Here is a 17,591-nt window from a genome sequence, read left to right as displayed (position 1 = left end):
CCTCTCGGCACCCACCGGAGGCCGGTGCCGGTGGTTGCGGACATCGGGGCGTGCGGGACCCCGCGGTGCCCGCCGGGGCAGGGCGGTGTCGGGGGTGGGGGGGGGGGGGGGCTCCTGCTGGGCTCGGCGGCGACGGCGGCGGGTCCCAAGGAGTTAAGGGCTGTCCCCGCCCCGGCCCCGCCCCGCCGGTGCCAGCGCTCGGGGCGGCGGAGGCGCAGCGCCGGGCCGCGGCGGGGGTCGGGAGGGCGCCGGCGCCGGGCCATGAGCGCGGAGCGCCCCGGACCGCCGCCCGCCCCGCGCCGCCGCCGCCGCCGCCGCCGCCGCTGCTAGCATCGCCCCGGGCGCCGGGAAAGCGGCGGCGCCGCGGCCGCGCGGCTGCCCCGGCGGGGATGTGAATGGCTCTGGGGGTGCTCGGCGGGACCGACATGGAGTGGGAGAAGCTGCCGCGGCGGCCCGGGGAGGGCGAGGGGGAGGCGGCGGGGCCGTGGCCGGGCTGCGGGCGGCTGCGGCCCTCCTCGTACCGGGCGCTGCGCAGCGCCGTCTCCACCCTGGCGCGCATCGACGACTTCTACTGCGAGAAGATCGGGGCCGGCTTCTTCTCCGAGGTCTTCAAGGTGTGCGGGGCGGGAGCGGGGATGGCGGTCCGCGGGGCATCCCGCCGGGATCGGGCATCCCCCGGGACCGCGGCAACAACGCAGCCCCGGCCGCACCCTCGACTCGGGACTGTGGTCCCCACCTCCAGCCCCGGCAGCCGGGCGAGCCGGGGGGTGCTCGAGGCGGTGCCGTGCGGCGGGGACATGGGGACCCCGCCGCCCGCCCCGTCCCGGCCGGGGCGTTGTGCCTCCATCGCCCCGAGCAGGGGGAGGGGAGCGCCGGCTCTGTTTACAGCCGGGGAGGCTGAGCGCTCCGAGCGCTGCGCCGTGGGTTGCGCGGGGGGTCGGGTGGCGGGCAGCCCAGCCCCGGGGACCCCTGTCGAAAGGCTGGAGACGCGAACCCACCCAGGGTGTGCCTGTGGCAGGGAATCCAGGCGACGTTCCTAGCCACTCCAAGGTGATGTCCGGCGTTGCCGGGCCTGCTGGGCAGGTGATGTGCAGGATTCCCCACGGGAGCCCCACGAAGGTGTCTGGCTGTGGGACAGGGGTGTGATGCCGTAGAACGGCACGGAGCTGGGACCCCAGAGCTGTCTTTGTCCTCCGTCCTCTCTGGGGCTCTCAGGGTGGGGATGCCTGTGTGTGGTCCGTGCCTAGGTTAGGGGTGTGTGAGTGCTGGTGGGGAGCTCAGGGTCTCCAGCAGTGAGGCAGGGGTGCGTGGTGACAGTATCCTGCCAGCCCAGTGCGCTGCTGCTGGGGACGAAGGGCTGTGCCTCGGTGTCAGCACCACCTCTCCCGACAGAGGGGAGGTGTGTGCATGTGTTGTTTTGTGCCTCAGCATCACTGAAGGTGCCATAAGCCACTGGGCGAGGACTGTCCCTAAGTGGTGATCGATCTAGCGGCTTCATATCCCTCAAAGAGCAGCTTAGGGCTGGGCACAACCCCCACTGCCTGCCACCACAGTCACTGGGGTCACAGGCAGCGCAACTGGGCATCCACATCCTGGCAGTACCCTGGGGACCCTCTCCAGCCCTGACACCATTCCCCACTCAGCAGGGAGACCCCCAAGACCCATCTCCTCTTCAGCCACAAAAGAGGTGTCCTGTGAGGGGCATGGAAGGTGTGCAGTGGGGTCCCTCTGCTCCGTGTTCCCTCCTGGAGCTCCCAGTGGAGCCATGACCTCCCTGCTGGCTGGGTTCCTGCTATTGATCTCTGGCTTGGAGCGCATAGCAGCACCTTGGAGCAGAGGGAGGCATTTAATAAAGTCAGGCGTGGATATGGCTCTTTAATAATGGATGCTTCCGTGTCTCAGCAAGGCCACAGTCTCTTCTTGCCTCACTGTTTGTTTTGCCAGTCTCTGCAGGAGCCACAAAATGCTCCTTCTCCCACACGTTATGTTCTTGTGGGGCTGCTGGCATGTAGGATTTGGGAGACTGGCAAAGGTTGAGGGGTGGGATGGGGATCAGGAGTCGACATGCGTGCATGGTGGCAAGGAAGCAGGGACGGGAGAGGGCCAGATGGGGCTTTGTGCTCGTGCGGTGGGTTGAGTCCAAGAGCTCAGCAGGATGGTGGGGTAAGCCTGGGATCTGAGCTGGGGTTTGGCTGCCTGAGCTTGCGAGGAGGACAGAGCTTGGCAGGGCAGCCCAGGACCCATTTTCCTCCCACCTCCCTTGTTTCTTCTATAGCTTTCCAAGGCTTATGGGCACTTGAATCTGCCTCCTCTGTGTGGCTGCCGAGTCCTATGTCATTCCAGCCTTGGTGGGTGTGGGGGACAGGGAGGGAACCTGGGTATCTCTGCCCCTGCACAGGTAGCTCAGTCCTGGTGTGCACCTGAGCCAGGGCCAGGCAGGATGCTGGTAAGCTTCTGACTGTCTTCTCAGCATTGAAGCCAAAGGGCTCAGAGTGTCCGAGCCCTGGTGTCCCAAGCTAGCTGCTCCAATCCTGCTCCAGCCAAGCACCTCTCTCAGAAGGGCTGTCCAGAGCAAACAGGAGACACCAGTGACAAGAAACTGCTCTTTTTCATGGCGCTTGTTCATAGCTGATCCCCCACTGTGCTGCAGAGCAGGGCTGTTTTCCTTCTGGAGCAGCTGGTTCTCATTGCCTTTCCCTGTGCAATTTCAGAGGCACTAGCCCCCCCGTTTTCTCAGACACACAGACATTGCAGGAAGCCACCTCTCTATTTCCAATTGACTGAGCAGATTGAGCCAGGTCTGTTTGTGCCAGGCATTTTCTCCAGCCCTTAAACCACTGTTGCATGTCTTCCCCAAATCCCGCTCTTACTTTCCCATGCGCTGTCTGCAGCAGACATGGGGGCTGTGTGCAGCATCCTTGGGGCTGTATCCAGAGGTCTTCACTCATCTGAGTCTCAGCCTTATGCCCTGATGTTGCACATCCTCTTGGAAATGCCATTTCCCAGGGTGCACCTCTATGATGTGCTCTGCCTAGCGCCCCATTTCCACGGCATTTTGTGTGTGTGTGTGTGTGGATTAGCAGCTCCCAGCACAGCCAGAGCTCAGGAGAAGGTTTTGGCATTGCTGTCACCTGCCTGTCTCTGCTCGCTTCCCCGCCAACCTTTGGGATTTTCTGTTTACTTCCAATTTTCCGGTGCAACTAATGGAGCAGCTCACTCCCTCTTATCTGCTGCCCTTCATCAGGGACCTTGTCTTGTTTTATGGAGAGTGAAGCAGCGTGACACCGATGGGGAAACTAAGGCAAGGAGGGAGGAAGTGAATTTGCCAAGGTCAGCCAGCCGTGGCAAGGCTGGGAGCAGGCCTGGCCCCACAGTTGCCGCTTGGGAGTCCTGGGCACGGGAAGTGTGTTGTGCTTACCAGCTGGAGATCTGCCAGCACCTCTCCTGCTCTATCATGGGGCGTGCTCCAGGCTTGCCAGTGAGGGCAGGCAGTGATCTGCCACCGCGGTGCAACACTGGCACTGCTGTGGCTCCTCGTGTGCCCACAATGTCACTCCTGGGAGAACAGGAGGTGGGGGCTCAAACACTCTCCCGGAGCAGGGGCTTTGTCTCTTCCTCAAAGTCTGTCTTGACTGATTCTGCCTTTTCTGTTTGATGGGCACGTTTCCCAGTCCCACCCGGTTGTGTTATTGAGATTCCTGTGAGCTCAGATGCAGCTGTTGTGGGTGGCTGTGGGGTTACCAGTGGCATTGCTAGCTCCCTTGCCCCGCTCCTGTCTTCCGCACAGAACTCTGCAGTGAGGGGTGCAGGGTGGTGTCCCTGTGTGACTGTGCCTTGCCTGTGTGGGGCAGGGGGCAAGGGAATATGCAGAGAGTGGGGCTGTGTGCCAGGCTGTCCTCAGTGCAGGGTGCAGGGGGGCTGGCTGCTGAGGCCTTCGAGTGGGGAGATGTCAGGGAGCTTTGCCCCATGTCTAGACGGGAGCGCTGGCTGCGGGGAGGGATCAGGCCGTCTGCTTGCTCTGATTAGCATGCTCTTTAAATAAGACTCTAATTTCCGCTGTTAAAAGAGCTCAGATCCCTTGTGCCCAGGCTGGGGCTGCCGCCAGCCTGTCCCATCCCCCAGCCCTGTGTGCTGGCAACAGATGGGATGGGGACCAACGTGCCATGGCACCCCGGCTCAGCCACGGTAGCCCCATGAAGTGCCCAGTGAATCAGCCATGTGGGATGCCAGGGAGCATCGGTGAGGGGTGAGGGCTTGCCTGTTTCCTGGGGGGGGGACAAGTAGCTTGCCCTCCCCCTGAAGCCCCATACGGCTGCCCGGCTGAGCTCAGCTCTGGGGAACGCGCTGGGATTCCTGGGCGCCATCCCAGAGTTCGTGAGAGAGTCGAGAGGAGAGACCTTCCTGCCCGAGGAGGTTGTGCTGCCCGCTGCCTTCCCTGGATGTCAGTGAGGGAGGAAACCCCCTTAGTGAGGGGCTTCAATCCCCTGGGGTCGTGGCTTGTGCCCTTTGCTGCTGTGTGTGCATCAGAGGGCGCCCAGGGCTCTGAGCTGGTGCTAGCATCTGGACAGACTGGGTAAACAAGGCCAGTGCGTGTGAGATTCATGGGAAGGGAGCATAACTCCTTCCCTGCTTATCAAGGTATGGACTGGCCTTGAGCCACAGATCTTGCAGGGGAGATGGCAGAACAGGGCCTCACAAGTGAGCTCAGGACATTAGACACCCTCAAGGACCCATGGGCATGGGGCTGGGAGCCCCTGGAGCCCTTCCTGCCCCTGGGGATGGAGTCATGGAAAAAGACATCAGAGCAGGGCTGTATGGGCCAGGAGCTTCTGGGATCCCTGAGATAATTCCTGGAGAAGCAGCTTTCACCAGACCTTCCCTCCCCGAGTCTGCCTCTCCTCTAATCTTAAGGTGTCCAACAGCACGTGACTGCACTCAGACCTCACCCAGCTTATTCCAATGGCAGGTGGCTTTTTAATGAGGAATTAAGCCACAGGCACATGTCGACTGTGTGGGGCTGAGCTGGTGCCCACCAGACGCTGCTCCCTGATGCGGGGCTGCTGCTGCTTGCAGGGAGCTGGGCGGCCCTATGGCACATGGCCACCGAGTGCCAGCATTGTGTGTGCCGCGCGGCATTCCCGATGTGGGCGCGTGGCGCCGGAGCCTTGCCGCCTCCAGCCGTCCTGGCGGGGATGAGCCTGCCTGCGCCACTGAGCCGGGTCCTGCCGTCTGGCAGCTGCTGGTCCCAGCCAAACTGACTGAGCCAGTCCTGTCAGCCGCACATGGCATGGGAAAGGAAGGAAGCACTGCCGCCGGGAGAGCTGGGTCAGGAGTGATGGGTTTTGCTGGGCAGCAGCTAGCACCAGGGGCTTGGCAAGGCTTTGGATCCTGCTGGCCTTGTCCACGCTCTGGCTTCCTCAACCCCCGGCTCCATGGGGAGCTGGAGGAACCAAGGGAGACTGTGCCCACCCTGCTTTCATCACGCAGGCCTCCTCCTTAAAGCTTGCACTGAAGCCTGGCTGAGAGCCCATCTTCTGTTTCTGGTGGTGCCCTCAGCTGCCCTGCCGACAAGGATGAGGTGGACAGAAGACAGCGATGGTGGGGATGGGGTGGAGTTGCCCCTTGCCCTTGGTCCAGGTGTGACCAAGGAGTCCTGGGGCAGGAGTCCAGCATGATGTTGGCGGCAGTTGCAGGTGCTGCTGGGCAGTGGTGTGGTGAGCAGAGTAGTGAGCACTGGGATGTCTTGGAGCACCATTAGATGGAGCGCTCTGGGTGCTCCCCACAGCAGACACTGCAGTGTCACCCTGAGACAGGCTCAGTATGTCCAGTGCTCAGCAAGGAGGAGGCATGGGGAAATCCACCCTCCCTTCTCCCTGCAGCATGGTGGAGTGCCAGGATAGGGACCTGTGGTGGTAGGTATCTGAGGTGTCCCTTTCCCACTCGTCCAGGGTCCATTCTGAGCTCTGCTGTCACGTGGCTCATGTCGGTGGATCAGGAATGCCAGCTGGCTGTCTGGGACTGGCTGGAGGTGACAAAGGTGTAACTGGAGCAGGGCGCCCACAGGCAGGTGTCTGCTGAATTATTCAAAGTCTCTCCATGATCTCAGTGAGCTGATGGCGGCATAGCCTCTCACTTCCACTCTGACTGGGACTGGTTTGGCATCAATGCACACAGACATGTAGAGGGATCTTCACAGAGCACTCATTTCCCCCAGGCCCTTTTGAAGGGATGTGTTGCTGCCCCATCCCCTGGGTATTTTCTGCTGGATAGATCCATGGCATGCACCCCAGGACAGCTGCTCCCTGAGCAATGCCAGTCATGGGGTGAGAGGAGAGCCCTGGAGGGCCCAGCATGCCATCTTCCCTCTGTTGTGGTGGGGACAAGGGCCAAGCTGCGAGCTGGATGGGGGTGCTGGGGATCCTGCCTCCAGCCAACCCCCTGTGTTTTGCCTGGGAAGGCAATCCCTGAGGTGAGGGGTGTTGTGGGGGTGTTGTGGAGCTGGCAGCGGCTCAACAGCCTCAGCCAGCATCGACTAAAAAGGACAAGAGCAGGGAGCTGACGGCAGCGCTGAGGAATGCCTGCGCCTCCGTGCGCAGCTCCGTGTGTGCTGGGGGGCAGCTGGGATCCATGGGGTTGTCCCCCCAGGCAGCTGCTGCTCCAAGGCGGGGGTGGCATCCCACCCCCAGCACCTGCTCAGGACGGGACCCTCAGCACTGGTTTGGCCCCCCCATGACAGTGCTGGGTCAGGGCATCCTGTGCTCTTCCCTTGCCCTGCACATGCCAGGGAGCTGCAGATGGACGGGGTGTCCGTGCTTGGCCATGCTCCAGCTGCTGTTCTTGGCAGGGGACCAGGCCCCCAGATCGTATGACAGCATCGGGCTGGGGCTGGCTAAATATACAGCTCATCCGAGCACCATGCCCTGCCAGGCTGGGGTCAAGCACTACGGAAGTGTTTGCCACACCTAGAGCTGGTTCTGAGGGGCATTGTGCCCCCTTTCTTCTCCACCCCATGCTGGTAGGGTCTGGCTAGGTGGTGCTGACCTGAAAAAAGCCCTCCCTGGTGCTCCCCAGTCCTGCACCTGCCTGTTTCTACAGTGGGGCTGTGCTCACAGCTTGTGGGAGCTGTTGTTGCCTCTCGGGAGTTCAGGGCAGTGTAGCGCGGTGGAGGGAGCATAACAGGGTGCCCCAGCGAGGATGGGGATGTGTGTCATCAGTACTGGGCGTGCTTGGAGATGTGGGGAGAGTGCCCCTCTAGCCCTAGTGGTCGCTGGGGTGCCATATGCCTTGGGCACATGGGATGCTTAGCACCTCTTCTGGGGCTGGGGTGGGAGCCACGTGAAGCGTGGTGTCCATGGGGGCTGCAGAGGTACATGGGGCTCAGCCTGTCCTGCGTCCCCCTCCAGGTGCGGCACCGCCAGTCGGGGCAGATCATGGTGCTGAAGATGAACAAGCTGACCAGCAACCGGGGCAACATGCTGCGGGAGGTGCAGCTGATGAACCGCCTCTCGCACCCCAACATCCTCAGGTACGACCTGCTCCCCCACTGCCGGCCCCATTGCCCCCCTTTTCCCTAGCCTGGGGGTTTGGAGCTACTGCTGATGCTGGATAAGCTCCTGGGGCTGGTCCCTGCCACGGCCACCCTCAGGTCCCCTCTATCTCACAGGTTCATGGGGGTGTGTGTGCACCAGGGACAGCTGCACGCGCTGACAGAGGTAAGAGTGTGGCAGCAGCTGTGAGTCTTGGGGTTCCTGCAAGCCTGGGGAAGGGACAGTGATACCTGTGGGGACACATTCTTGGCCTGAGACATGTGCATGCAAGGCCTGCTGGGAGGCTGTGCTGTGGGGTGGTTGGAAGATGCATTAGGATGAGAGATGGGCAGCCAGTGTTGTGGGCGGGAGGGACACAGTGATGCAATGGTCTGGCTCTCCCCATCAGTACATCAACGGTGGGAACCTGGAGCAGCTGCTGGACAGCCCTGTGCCCCTCTCCTGGTCCATGCGTGTCAAGCTGGCCCTCGACATCGCCCATGGCCTACGCTACCTGCACTCCAAGGGCATTTTCCACCGCGACCTCACCTCCAAGGTACAGGATGCTCCAAGGCACTGCGTTGCCCTCCTTGTCCCATACCCGTGTTGCTGCCTTGCTGCCCCAGGCGTGGCAGGCTGGGGAGCAGGAGGCTGTGTTGTGCTGGGGCGTCCTGGGAGCCCCAGAGAGGCAGGGCTGGTGCAGTTGGTGTGACAGGTCCTCCTGTGCCCCCAGAACTGCCTGGTGCGCTGCGAGGCCAGTGGCTACACAGCTGTAGTGGGTGACTTCGGCTTGGCGGAAAAGATCCCCACCTACAGGTATGTGGGCAGCATCCATCTGTCCATCCCCATCCCTGGAGCCCACCCAGAGCACAGGCTGGAGAGGGATGGACATTGGGGATGCAGCTAAAAGGGTAGAAATGGGGGTGGTGAGGTGGTCCCTGGCAGGGGGGACTTCAGGAGCAGGTGGACACATTTGGGAATGGCTGGGAGGGGATGAAGAAGGGGGTGGTGTGGTTGGGGAGAGATGCGTTTGTAGGGTGCATGGAGGAGGGTTAGCCCAGGAAGGGAGATGGAGATGGTGATTTGGACTGCTGCAGCAGAAGGGGGGAAGGTTGGACATTTGGGGGACTGGGAAGCTCCTGATACTCCACCATGTCTCCCAGTGAGGGCAGCGAGAAGGAGCCGCTGGCCGTGGTGGGCTCCCCGTACTGGATGGCACCCGAGGTGCTGCGTGGGGAGATCTACAACGAGAAGGTGAGGCTGCCCTGCATGGGGCTTTACTCAGGCTTGTGCTGCCACTGGTTTGCAGAGTTTGCAGTCCTGGGGTGCACCTAGAGGGAAGGAATGGGGCATCCCTCTGGTGACAAGGTGGCAGAGCCCCAGTGTGGCTCTGCAGGGAGGAGCAGGGCTGTGGCCTTGCAGAATGGTGGGCACATCACCTCAGGGCTGCGGCACACCGCCCTGACTCCCCACTCTCTGCAGGCCGATGTGTTTGCATACGGCATCATCCTGTGTGAGACCATCGCTCGTGTCCCAGCTGACCCTGACTACCTGCCCCGCACTGAGGTGACTCTCTGGGATGGGAACAGGGGGAGCTGTGGGTAGCAGCACTGGGGCTGGGACCACTTCATCAAACAGAGGGGGGCATTCTGCGTTGGGCAGAGACCCATGTGCAGGACTGGTCCCACATCTCAGGGCAGGGGTGCTGTGTCCTGCTTGCTGTCCACGGAGGGGTGGTCTCTGCTGGTAACCTCAGAACCCAATAGTCAGCCTGAGCAGAACAGGACAATTGGATTCAGGCAGAGAGCAGAAGAGATATCTGTGTCCCAGCATCCCCCAACCTTACCCCAATTTGGGGTGACATCAGGGTCCTCCTCTGTGTCCCAGCTGGCGTGCTTCCAGGTCCACAGCCCTGTGTGACAGCACAGGGTGGGGGGCGGTGCCAGGCCGTATTGGGTCCCCTGGGCCTGGTGGTGCTCCAGGAGACCCAATCTCACTCTTCTTCCTTTCCCTGGTGCAGGATTTTGGTCTGGACGTCACCACTTTCCGCACCATGGTGGGAATTGACTGCCCGGCGGCCTTCCTCCAGCTGGCTTTTCACTGCTGCAGTGTGAGACTCCCACCTCCACTGCCCTTCCCTGGCAGCACAGGCGGGCAGGACAGGCTGCCTTGCCTGCTCACAGGAAGAGCAGGGAGCTGCCTTTGCTATGCAAGGCTCCCTGGGGTGCTTGAGGAGGCACAGACCTGACGGGGAATTCCTCCTGCCCACAGATGGAGCCCACCTCCCGCCCCTCATTCCTGGAAATCACGCAGTGCCTGGAGAGCATCCTGCAGCACCAGCTGAGAGCCGAGGGTGCCGGGGCCACCCTGTTCGGCATCGGGGAGAGCCTGTCTGCATCTGGAACTGCAGCCACACTCAGTGGTACGTGGGCGCCTCGGGGACAGGCCGTAGCAGGGTGCAAAGATGGGGGAGTGTGAGGTGTCCCGTCCTACCCCATCAGCTGTAGGGGAAGGAGACAGGGGCGTGTGATGTCTGCAGGATGGAGCTGGCCCCTGTTCCTCCCTTGGGGTGTGCCCCATAGTTATTGGGTGCCCAACACCCCATAGCACCATGCACGGGCAGCTGCTGGCTGCTGGTAACACTCTCCTGTGCCCGTGTCCAGGAGTGACCAGGAGGTCAGCCAGCCATACCGAGCAGTCGCCCCTGCATGAGGTGGGGACACAGCACCTGCAGCCAGACCAGCGCCTGTCCCGCAGCCAGTCTGACATGTTGCCTCCCAAGCCACCTGCCCTGCTGTGGCCGCTGGAGCCTTACAGCGGGGCCAGGTCCAAGGAGATGTCCCCCCGTGTCAACCCCTTCTCCCAGCGTGAGGACCTGAAGGGGGGGAAGATCAAGCTCTTTGATACGCCGAGCAAGTCGGTCATCTCGCTCACCTTCAACCTGCCACCCCCCGCCGCGCTGCAGCTCAGCTCCCCAGTGACACCTGAGCCCGCCATGGAGGTGCAGTGTGACTTCTCAGCACCTACCACCAGCCCCCGCAAGTGCCACTCTCTGCCCTCCTCTCCTGAGCTGCCCCACCGGGGCGGCCTGGAACTGGGTGTGGGGTCCCCTCATCCCACTGATGACCCCCAGCCCCCCGCCCTCCTTCCTCCCCCAGCATGGGGAAGAGCCTCTACCCCCAGCTCCAGGGCAGAGGAGCAGATGGACTGCGGCCCAGACAGCTCTGAGCCGCCGCAGCCCACCCCACTCCCCCTCAGCAGCAACTTCATCCGCACCGCATCCTTGGGCACACAGCCCTGGCAGCCAGACGTGCGAGCCCCCAACGGGCTCCTCATCAACAACAACCATATGATGGTCAGCAAACCTCTGGCCTGGGGCAGTGGGCTGGAGCACGGCTTCTCCGAGCTCAGCATCTCCTGTGCGGCAGCGCTGGAGCGGACGGAGCGCTCGGCCATGCTGCCTGGGCACAGCTCTGGTGCCATGCTGGAGCAGGATGATGTGCTGCCCTGCCCCGGCTGCTGCCTGAGTCCTTTCAGCTTCAGCTTTGCCTCCATCTGCCACCGGCCAGCGCCCAGCCCACCCCGCTACCAGAACCTCAACTGCGAGGCCAAAAGCCTCATCTGCCATGATAGGGGCCAACACCAGAAAGCCCTGGGGCCAGTGCTGGCTGAGCCCAGCCTGAAGCTGCCGGAGGCACAGTCCTAGTGATGGGGACCCCAGGGCTTGCACCCCTCTGCAGCCACAGCACTGGGCAGTGCAGGAACTTGGCACGTCCCCACGGTCTGTCCTCACTCGGCACGTGGTGGCCACCAGTGGCTGTGGTGCCGAGTGCTGTGGCTGCCGTGGCGCTGCCCAGGCACTCGGGCACCCACCCCACCAGGATCAGCCTTGGGGATCTGCAGGGAACCCTGGAGGTGGGCTGGGTCTCTGCTGGGGACCAAAGTGCAATAACACTGCTGCCCTGAGCACTGCCCCAAGCGGCAGGGCTGGTCCCCCGCGGGGGCCACGGGGCTCAAGCCCTGGATCCAGGACCCCCTTTCCCCAAGGGCTCACCCCTCTGCAGGCTCTTGCAGAGGGGTTTACAATGAGCCTGCTACCTTGGGAGAACTGGGAGTTCCTTGCACCCAGGTGGGTGAGAGGGACTGGGCTGGGGTAGAGAGGTCAGCGTGTGTATGTGTGTTTTTGGGGATCCTGGGGGGCTGGTGGGTGAACCCACAAGCGCGGGGAGCACAGCCAGTCCCTGACACGGGGAGAAGAGGGCAGGGGACCGTAGAGGGGCAATGCCCATGGGCAGTGCACGGGGAGGATTGCCAGCACTGGGGTTGTCCCTGCCTGACCGATGCAGGGGGTTGGGTGCTGAGTCAGCACAGCGCCTCACATCCCCCTGGCACCCAGGTTTGGGAGCAGGATGCTGGCAGAGGGGCCAGGATGCCATCCTGGCATCATGGGGATGGGGCCAGTGGGCAGCACAGCTAGGCTGCCTGGCCCCCGGCAAGGGTGGGAGCCGGCTTTCCTCCCTCCTGCACAATGCACTGGTGAATGCAGAACTCTTTGTGTTTTTTATTATTATTAATAATAATTGCTAGTAATATATACCCAGCTTATTTAAAGTGTTCAATAAAAACTGAATGTCCCAGCAACTCAGACTGCTGGTTCTGTCTCTTGGATGCACATCAGATGTCGGCCCAGAAGTTTGCATGGTCTTGCCTGGGCATTCTGGGGAACTCCTCCAGGACTGCAAAGCAGCCTTGCTCAGCCCAAGATCTCAACTCCCCTAAAGCGCCCATCTCAATTGAGATGGCTTCAGACAAATTCCCATTCATTATTTAGGTCCTTTGGGTTTGTGCCCTTGAGCCCGTGTTTGTCATGGTACACAAGAAAGCAAAGAGCAGATGAACTGGGTCTCTTTATTGCTACAAAGTGGGTTCAGCGGACAAGACAGACAAGTGACACGTGCCACCTCCAAAAAGCCTGCCTTTAACACCCTTTTGCTCTTCATGCAAGCTCACTCACATAGCAGTTAATCAGCTATATATGGCACACACAACCCCATCATAAATCGAGGGCATTTTCGCCTGGTTGAGCACAACTTCCTCTGCTCTCACCTGGCTGCAGTGTTACATCAGGGCTGCTTTGCTTAATCTTCACATGTGCACATGTGTAGCAGCTATTTAAAGTCCGGATGAGTTGTCTCGCAAAGCGTCAGCCTGCTACACGTGCCTGAGTTAACTTTTGCTTTTGAAAGGCACAATCACACCATAGGACCCTAAAGGTCACTGCTCTACTTTCTAATTAGCGCAAAAAAAAATCCCCAAACGTCAGCACAGGCACCGGCCAGTTCAGGCTCAGCTTCCCTCCTTGGGCGCCGAGGCTTTGCCGAGGCCGTTGAGTGCTGGGTTGTCTGAAAGCCATGGCCAAGCTGCTCCTGCAGTGGGGTCAGGCAGAAAATTCCTGCTGTGGGGAGGGGACTGCATGGAGGGTGGGGCTGTGCTGTCCCCAGCACCTACTCCTGGCATGCCAGCACTGCAGCTGTCTCCATGCTGGGCATGCAGCATGGCTCCAGCTCTGAGTGTCAGTGCTTGCTCCATTCTGCAGCCGGTCCTGGGTTCCCCATTGCCCACCAGCCCTCATGCTCAGGAAGACCCAAAGTGTCCCATGCAGGTGTGGGGTGGGCTGTGGGGCCTGTACCACTCAGCCAAAGCACATCAGCTGGAGACAAAGGGCCACTGGGCATCAGTGGGAAGGACCTGGGTGGCCCAGGGGCAGCGGGCTGTGAGAGGGAAGTGGTTTTCTTGAATGGATGGGATATCCTGGGCAAGGATGCAGCAAGGCTGGAGCAGAGGCAGTGCAGGATGCAGGTGCTGCAGGGGAAAGCAGAGGAGGGTGAGGGTGAAGGTGAAGGGGAGGGTGAGATGCTGCCCAGCCTCCACCACATGCAACAGGGCTGGGAAAGCACCTCACCAAGGGTTTTCCCCCATCTTGTCCCTTTGCTGAGCCATGGCTTCAGGTAGTCCTCGAGCAACCTCAGACTCAGAACGCCTGTGGCAGCAAAGGGATGGAGGCAGGCTCCATCCAGCACAGGGAGGTGACTACATTCCTCTCCCTTTCCAAGGGAGGGGGTCAACATGCCCCAGGCAGAGCTGCAGGCTCCCCGCTTTCCTCCCTACACACCCCACAGGCCCCGTGCGTCCCAGACTCAGCAGAACCTGGTGTGGGCAGACTCACCACAGCAGTGCGGGGGCCAGCAGCCATCATCACCTGAAAGGGAGGCTTGGCCCTGCTGCCTTCTCACAGATCCAGAGGTTCAGGTCTTTGGGACCAGTGCACTGGGTGGGTTTGATACTCCCTCGGCTTATTATGGCACAGGTTCCATTCGATTTTGACTGCCACGGCCTGAATGGGGAAACAACACATCAGGCACTGACATGTTCTTTCTACAAACTCGGCCGAGGCAGCTGCGGCTGCTGAGAGCTGCCTTTCATACACTGGCAGAGGAGGGGTTGGATGCTGCAGTCAAAGGGGGGATCCCCCAGTCCTCCCCTACTGATTTCACAGGCTGAAGGCTCAGCTAACGCATCCCTGCACTTCCTCAGGCAGGCTGAGAAACCCTTCTGCAAAAGGTTTGCAGTGCTTGCGACACCCCTTTAGCCTTCCCCCTCTCAGCCTCGCTGCTGGGGGTTGTTCCATGCCTGCAGTGGGGAGAGCCAGGCCCTCCCTGAAGGCACGTGGATGACCAGAGGAGCTGGCCTGAGCCCTGGGTCTGCACTGGGGGCAGCCCCTGTGGCAGGGCTGAGGATGGAGGGCCAGGTACCCAGAACCTGGCCAGACAGGTTTGTTCCTCCCCAGTGCTCTCAGACACTGCAAGAGGAAGCAGCAGCAAGCTGAGGAGGTGGTGCACGTGGCAGGCAGGAGCCCAGGACTCTCCACAGACAGGAAGGCTTGATCTCCCTTTGGAGAGGAATCAAGAAGGCATGTGGGGGATAGAGGTGGTGCTCAAATACCTTGCCTAGGCCCCAAATAAAACCTGGGGTTTCTTCTATCCACTCTTGCTGCCTCCTGTTTCACATGCCCTGCATTTTACCCAGCCCCCTGAGTCTTGGCTTTCCATTTGCTTGTCCTCTAAGCATCTCATCACACCACTGCACCCACCTTCCCTCAGTCCCTGCTGCTCTGATGCTCTTTGTTTCCCAGGGCCTGTGCCTGGAACTGGGCACTGGTGGGATTTAAAATGCTTCCTAGAGCCATGCCAGAGGAAGGGAGTTTTGGCAAGAGTGCTGCCACTTACCTTTCGTAAAGGGATCCATCCACCCAGAACCAGGCCTCTGAGACCCCCTCACTCTCCGGATCCTCTTCCTCCAGCCAGCTGTATTCGTACCAGGGAAAACTGCCCTTCTGCAGTCCAATCCAGTAAGGGACATCTGCATTCTTCAGGAAGGTCTGGAGAAGAAGAAAAAGTGCCTTTCTATGTTTTATTCCATGCCACCTATGTACTGCAGTACTGTGTCCTTAGCAGGAGGGTCATCATCTCGCCAAGGAGCCCCTGGGGCTGGAGCTTCTTGAGGCAGGACAGCTGAGCAGCCCTGGTGCCCTGCTCCAGCTTGGGAAACATCCAGGGGTGCCAGAGCCCTTCTGTCCAACGTCAACCACCAGCCATGTGCTCCAGAGAACAGCCTTGCACCCTCCAATGTTTTAGCAGGACAGGGGGCCCCCAGAACAGTGCTAGCCCATCTGGGGACCCCATCACTGGATCTCCTGCCCTCAGCTCCCCCAGCACCCTACCGGCACAGTCCAACGACTCCAGGATTTGGTGATCAGGAGCTGAGAATATGTCTTCTCACACTCATCTCTGCTGTCTTCCCATGTCTTCTTCTCCGAGGAGATGAAGAGGCACTTGCCCCTGTACAGCAGCCAGCCCGAAGGGCAGCAATCTGTGGGTAGGGGCATAGCTCAGGGGCTTGCTCAGCCACAGATGCCCTGGGAGGGAACAAGGAACAGCCCCACACCTTCCCAGTGGATATCACAGGCTCAGCATCTGCTCCAGGCATAGCTTCAGCCTTTGGACCACCCTGTCCACACCATGTGGCCAAAAAAGCCACATTTGCCCCTTGGCACCTGCTGAGGGGTGCCAGTCACCTGGAGCACCCCATCCCTGCTCCATCATCACTCTACCTATAGCTGTGCAGGAGCGCAGGAGGGCCACGGTGTTCTCGCTGTTGTTGAGCCTCCCCTGCACCTCCTGCACCTCCCTCTCTGTCTTGCTCAGGACCCCCGTGACACGACGCAGCTCCGCGTTCAGCCTGTTCAGCTCCAGCTGGCTGATGTTGCCCTCATGCCACGCTCGCTGCAGCTCTTCTCTGGCCCATGCCAGCTCCAGCTGTGTCTGCTCCAGGCTCTGCTCCCGTGCCCGCAGCTCCTGTGACAGGCGGCCCTGCTCAGCCGCGTGCTTGCGGGAGGTGTCCTGCAGGCTGCGGGTGACCTGCCAGTCTGGGGACAGAGTGGGTGAGCTGAGGCATAGGCTTGGGACAGTCTGGATGTGGGACTGACCCTGTTTAAGGCAGGAAGGACGGGCAGGGCAAGGCAGGGAGTTATCCATGCTGAGTGGGAAAGGATGGGAGGGAAGGGCACAGCAAGGAAGTGTACGGTTAAGGGTTGGGCAGGATCTGGCAGGGGAGAGCAGGGCAAGGCAGGATGGGGTGTAGGAGCAGAAGCAGCAGGTCAGGGGCAGGGAAGGTGCAGCAATATGAGGCTGGGCAGCGCCAGGATGCAAAAGAAAAGAAGCAGAAATGGAGAGTAAGGCAAGGAAGATGGATGATGGGAGGCAAAGGAGGTGGTCAGGATGTGCGAGGGATATAGGCCAGCTTGTGGCAGACAGGGCAGAGGGACTCACCAGTGAGTGTGCATGAGTATGCCTCTCTTCACGCCCCCCCCCCCCGCTCACCCACAGCACCCACCCCAGCCCAGATGCCTCCCTGACCCAGCCACTCCCTGCCCCAAATGTTCACAGTCCCCTGACTCACAGCAAGCCCCCAGGGCCACAGCGGCCACCAGCAGCAGGCAAGTTGCCAGCAGACCCACAGGGAGGCACCACCGACGGGACCAGCACCCTGTACAACACAACAGACCACAGATATCACCTGAAGAGCTAGAAAACTGCTGGCAGCCCCCAGACCTCCTTCCTGCAGGCAGCAGAGTGGTGGCAAGGTGGCACAGATGGCATGGTGTGGGTGATGGGAGTGGGAGGACCCCAAAACACCACCCACTACCCACACCAGAACCATCCTGGGTCTGCTGGAATCCAGCTGGATACTCACCTGGGCTGGGCTCTGCCCCGTCCCCATCCTGCCCTGCCAGCGCTGGCTGCGTGTTGTCATAGGGGCTCTCTGCCTCATTCATGCTGAGGGCTGTTGGAGGAAGGCAGGGGAGAGCAGCTGAGGCCGTGGGGTTGAGCATGGCAGGGACAGCGTGGCAGGGCTGGTGGGCTCTCACCTGCCTCCAGTGCCTGGCTGGCCATGCTCCGGCCCCCCATCACCTTGGCAAACCTCAGGTCAGCATAAAGCTGGGCCATGTAGGCAAACGCTGGGCAAGCCCTGAGCCCTGCTGGCTCCCGCTCCGCACTGGGGATGCCTTTCTGAGATGTTCCTGTTCCTGGCGATTGCACCGTCTCTCAGACGTGCAAAGGAGAAGTGCAGCCAGCATCTGCAGAAGCAGAAGTTTGCTCCGCACTGTAGCAGATGGGACCAGTGAGGCACGGCTGCGGGGACGAGCACCCTCTCATTGGTCCCAGAAACACTGGCCCATCCCCTCCCATGCCCTAAAAATGCTCATGGTCCCCCTCAGCACAGGGCAGGGCCAGGGCAGCACAGCCAGAGGTCACAGCAGTGGAAGAGCAAAGGACAGACCCAAATCCATGGGCTAGGGGAGAGCTGGGGGAGAGCAGAGCAATCCTGAATACAGGAGCAAATTGCCATGTGGACAGCTCTGTGGAGGGCCGGAGGTCCTCACAGACAGGTATTTCCCCTCCCAGCCTCTGAGAATGGGAATTTCCCCATGATGTAATTTGTCCC

At 61.0% G+C, this 17,591-nt stretch overlaps 2 protein-coding genes across 2 annotated transcripts; one reads left to right on the top strand and one right to left on the bottom strand.

The window, feature by feature from the left end:
- Nucleotides 1-335: 335 nt before the first annotated feature.
- Nucleotides 336-12,167, top strand: TESK1 (testis associated actin remodelling kinase 1). Its single transcript, XM_048292172.1, has 10 exons — nucleotides 336-614; nucleotides 7,404-7,525; nucleotides 7,664-7,712; nucleotides 7,936-8,082; nucleotides 8,260-8,342; nucleotides 8,690-8,780; nucleotides 9,009-9,092; nucleotides 9,547-9,636; nucleotides 9,798-9,948; nucleotides 10,190-12,167. The coding sequence occupies exons 1-10, from the start codon at nucleotides 396-398 to the stop codon at nucleotides 11,230-11,232; spliced, it is 2,079 nt and encodes a 692-aa protein (XP_048148129.1). The 5' UTR covers nucleotides 336-395; the 3' UTR covers nucleotides 11,233-12,167.
- Nucleotides 12,168-12,415: 248 nt separating this feature from the next.
- Nucleotides 12,416-17,252, bottom strand: LOC125320145 (B-cell differentiation antigen CD72-like). The gene is made up of 8 exons (XM_048292173.1): nucleotides 17,014-17,252; nucleotides 16,839-16,928; nucleotides 16,545-16,631; nucleotides 15,697-16,011; nucleotides 15,307-15,455; nucleotides 14,813-14,964; nucleotides 13,753-13,920; nucleotides 12,416-13,388 (listed from the first exon to the last, which is right to left on the bottom strand). The coding sequence occupies exons 1-7, from the start codon at nucleotides 17,090-17,092 to the stop codon at nucleotides 13,782-13,784; spliced, it is 1,011 nt and encodes a 336-aa protein (XP_048148130.1). The 5' UTR covers nucleotides 17,093-17,252; the 3' UTR covers nucleotides 12,416-13,388; nucleotides 13,753-13,781.
- Between the last annotated feature and the right edge of the window lie 339 nt (nucleotides 17,253-17,591).

This window comes from Corvus hawaiiensis, chromosome Z (assembly GCF_020740725.1).
Source record: "Corvus hawaiiensis isolate bCorHaw1 chromosome Z, bCorHaw1.pri.cur, whole genome shotgun sequence".
NCBI lineage: Eukaryota > Metazoa > Chordata > Aves > Passeriformes > Corvidae > Corvus > Corvus hawaiiensis.
Note: the sequence above shows the minus strand (reverse complement) of the source record. Positions and strands in the feature narration are given on the sequence as shown.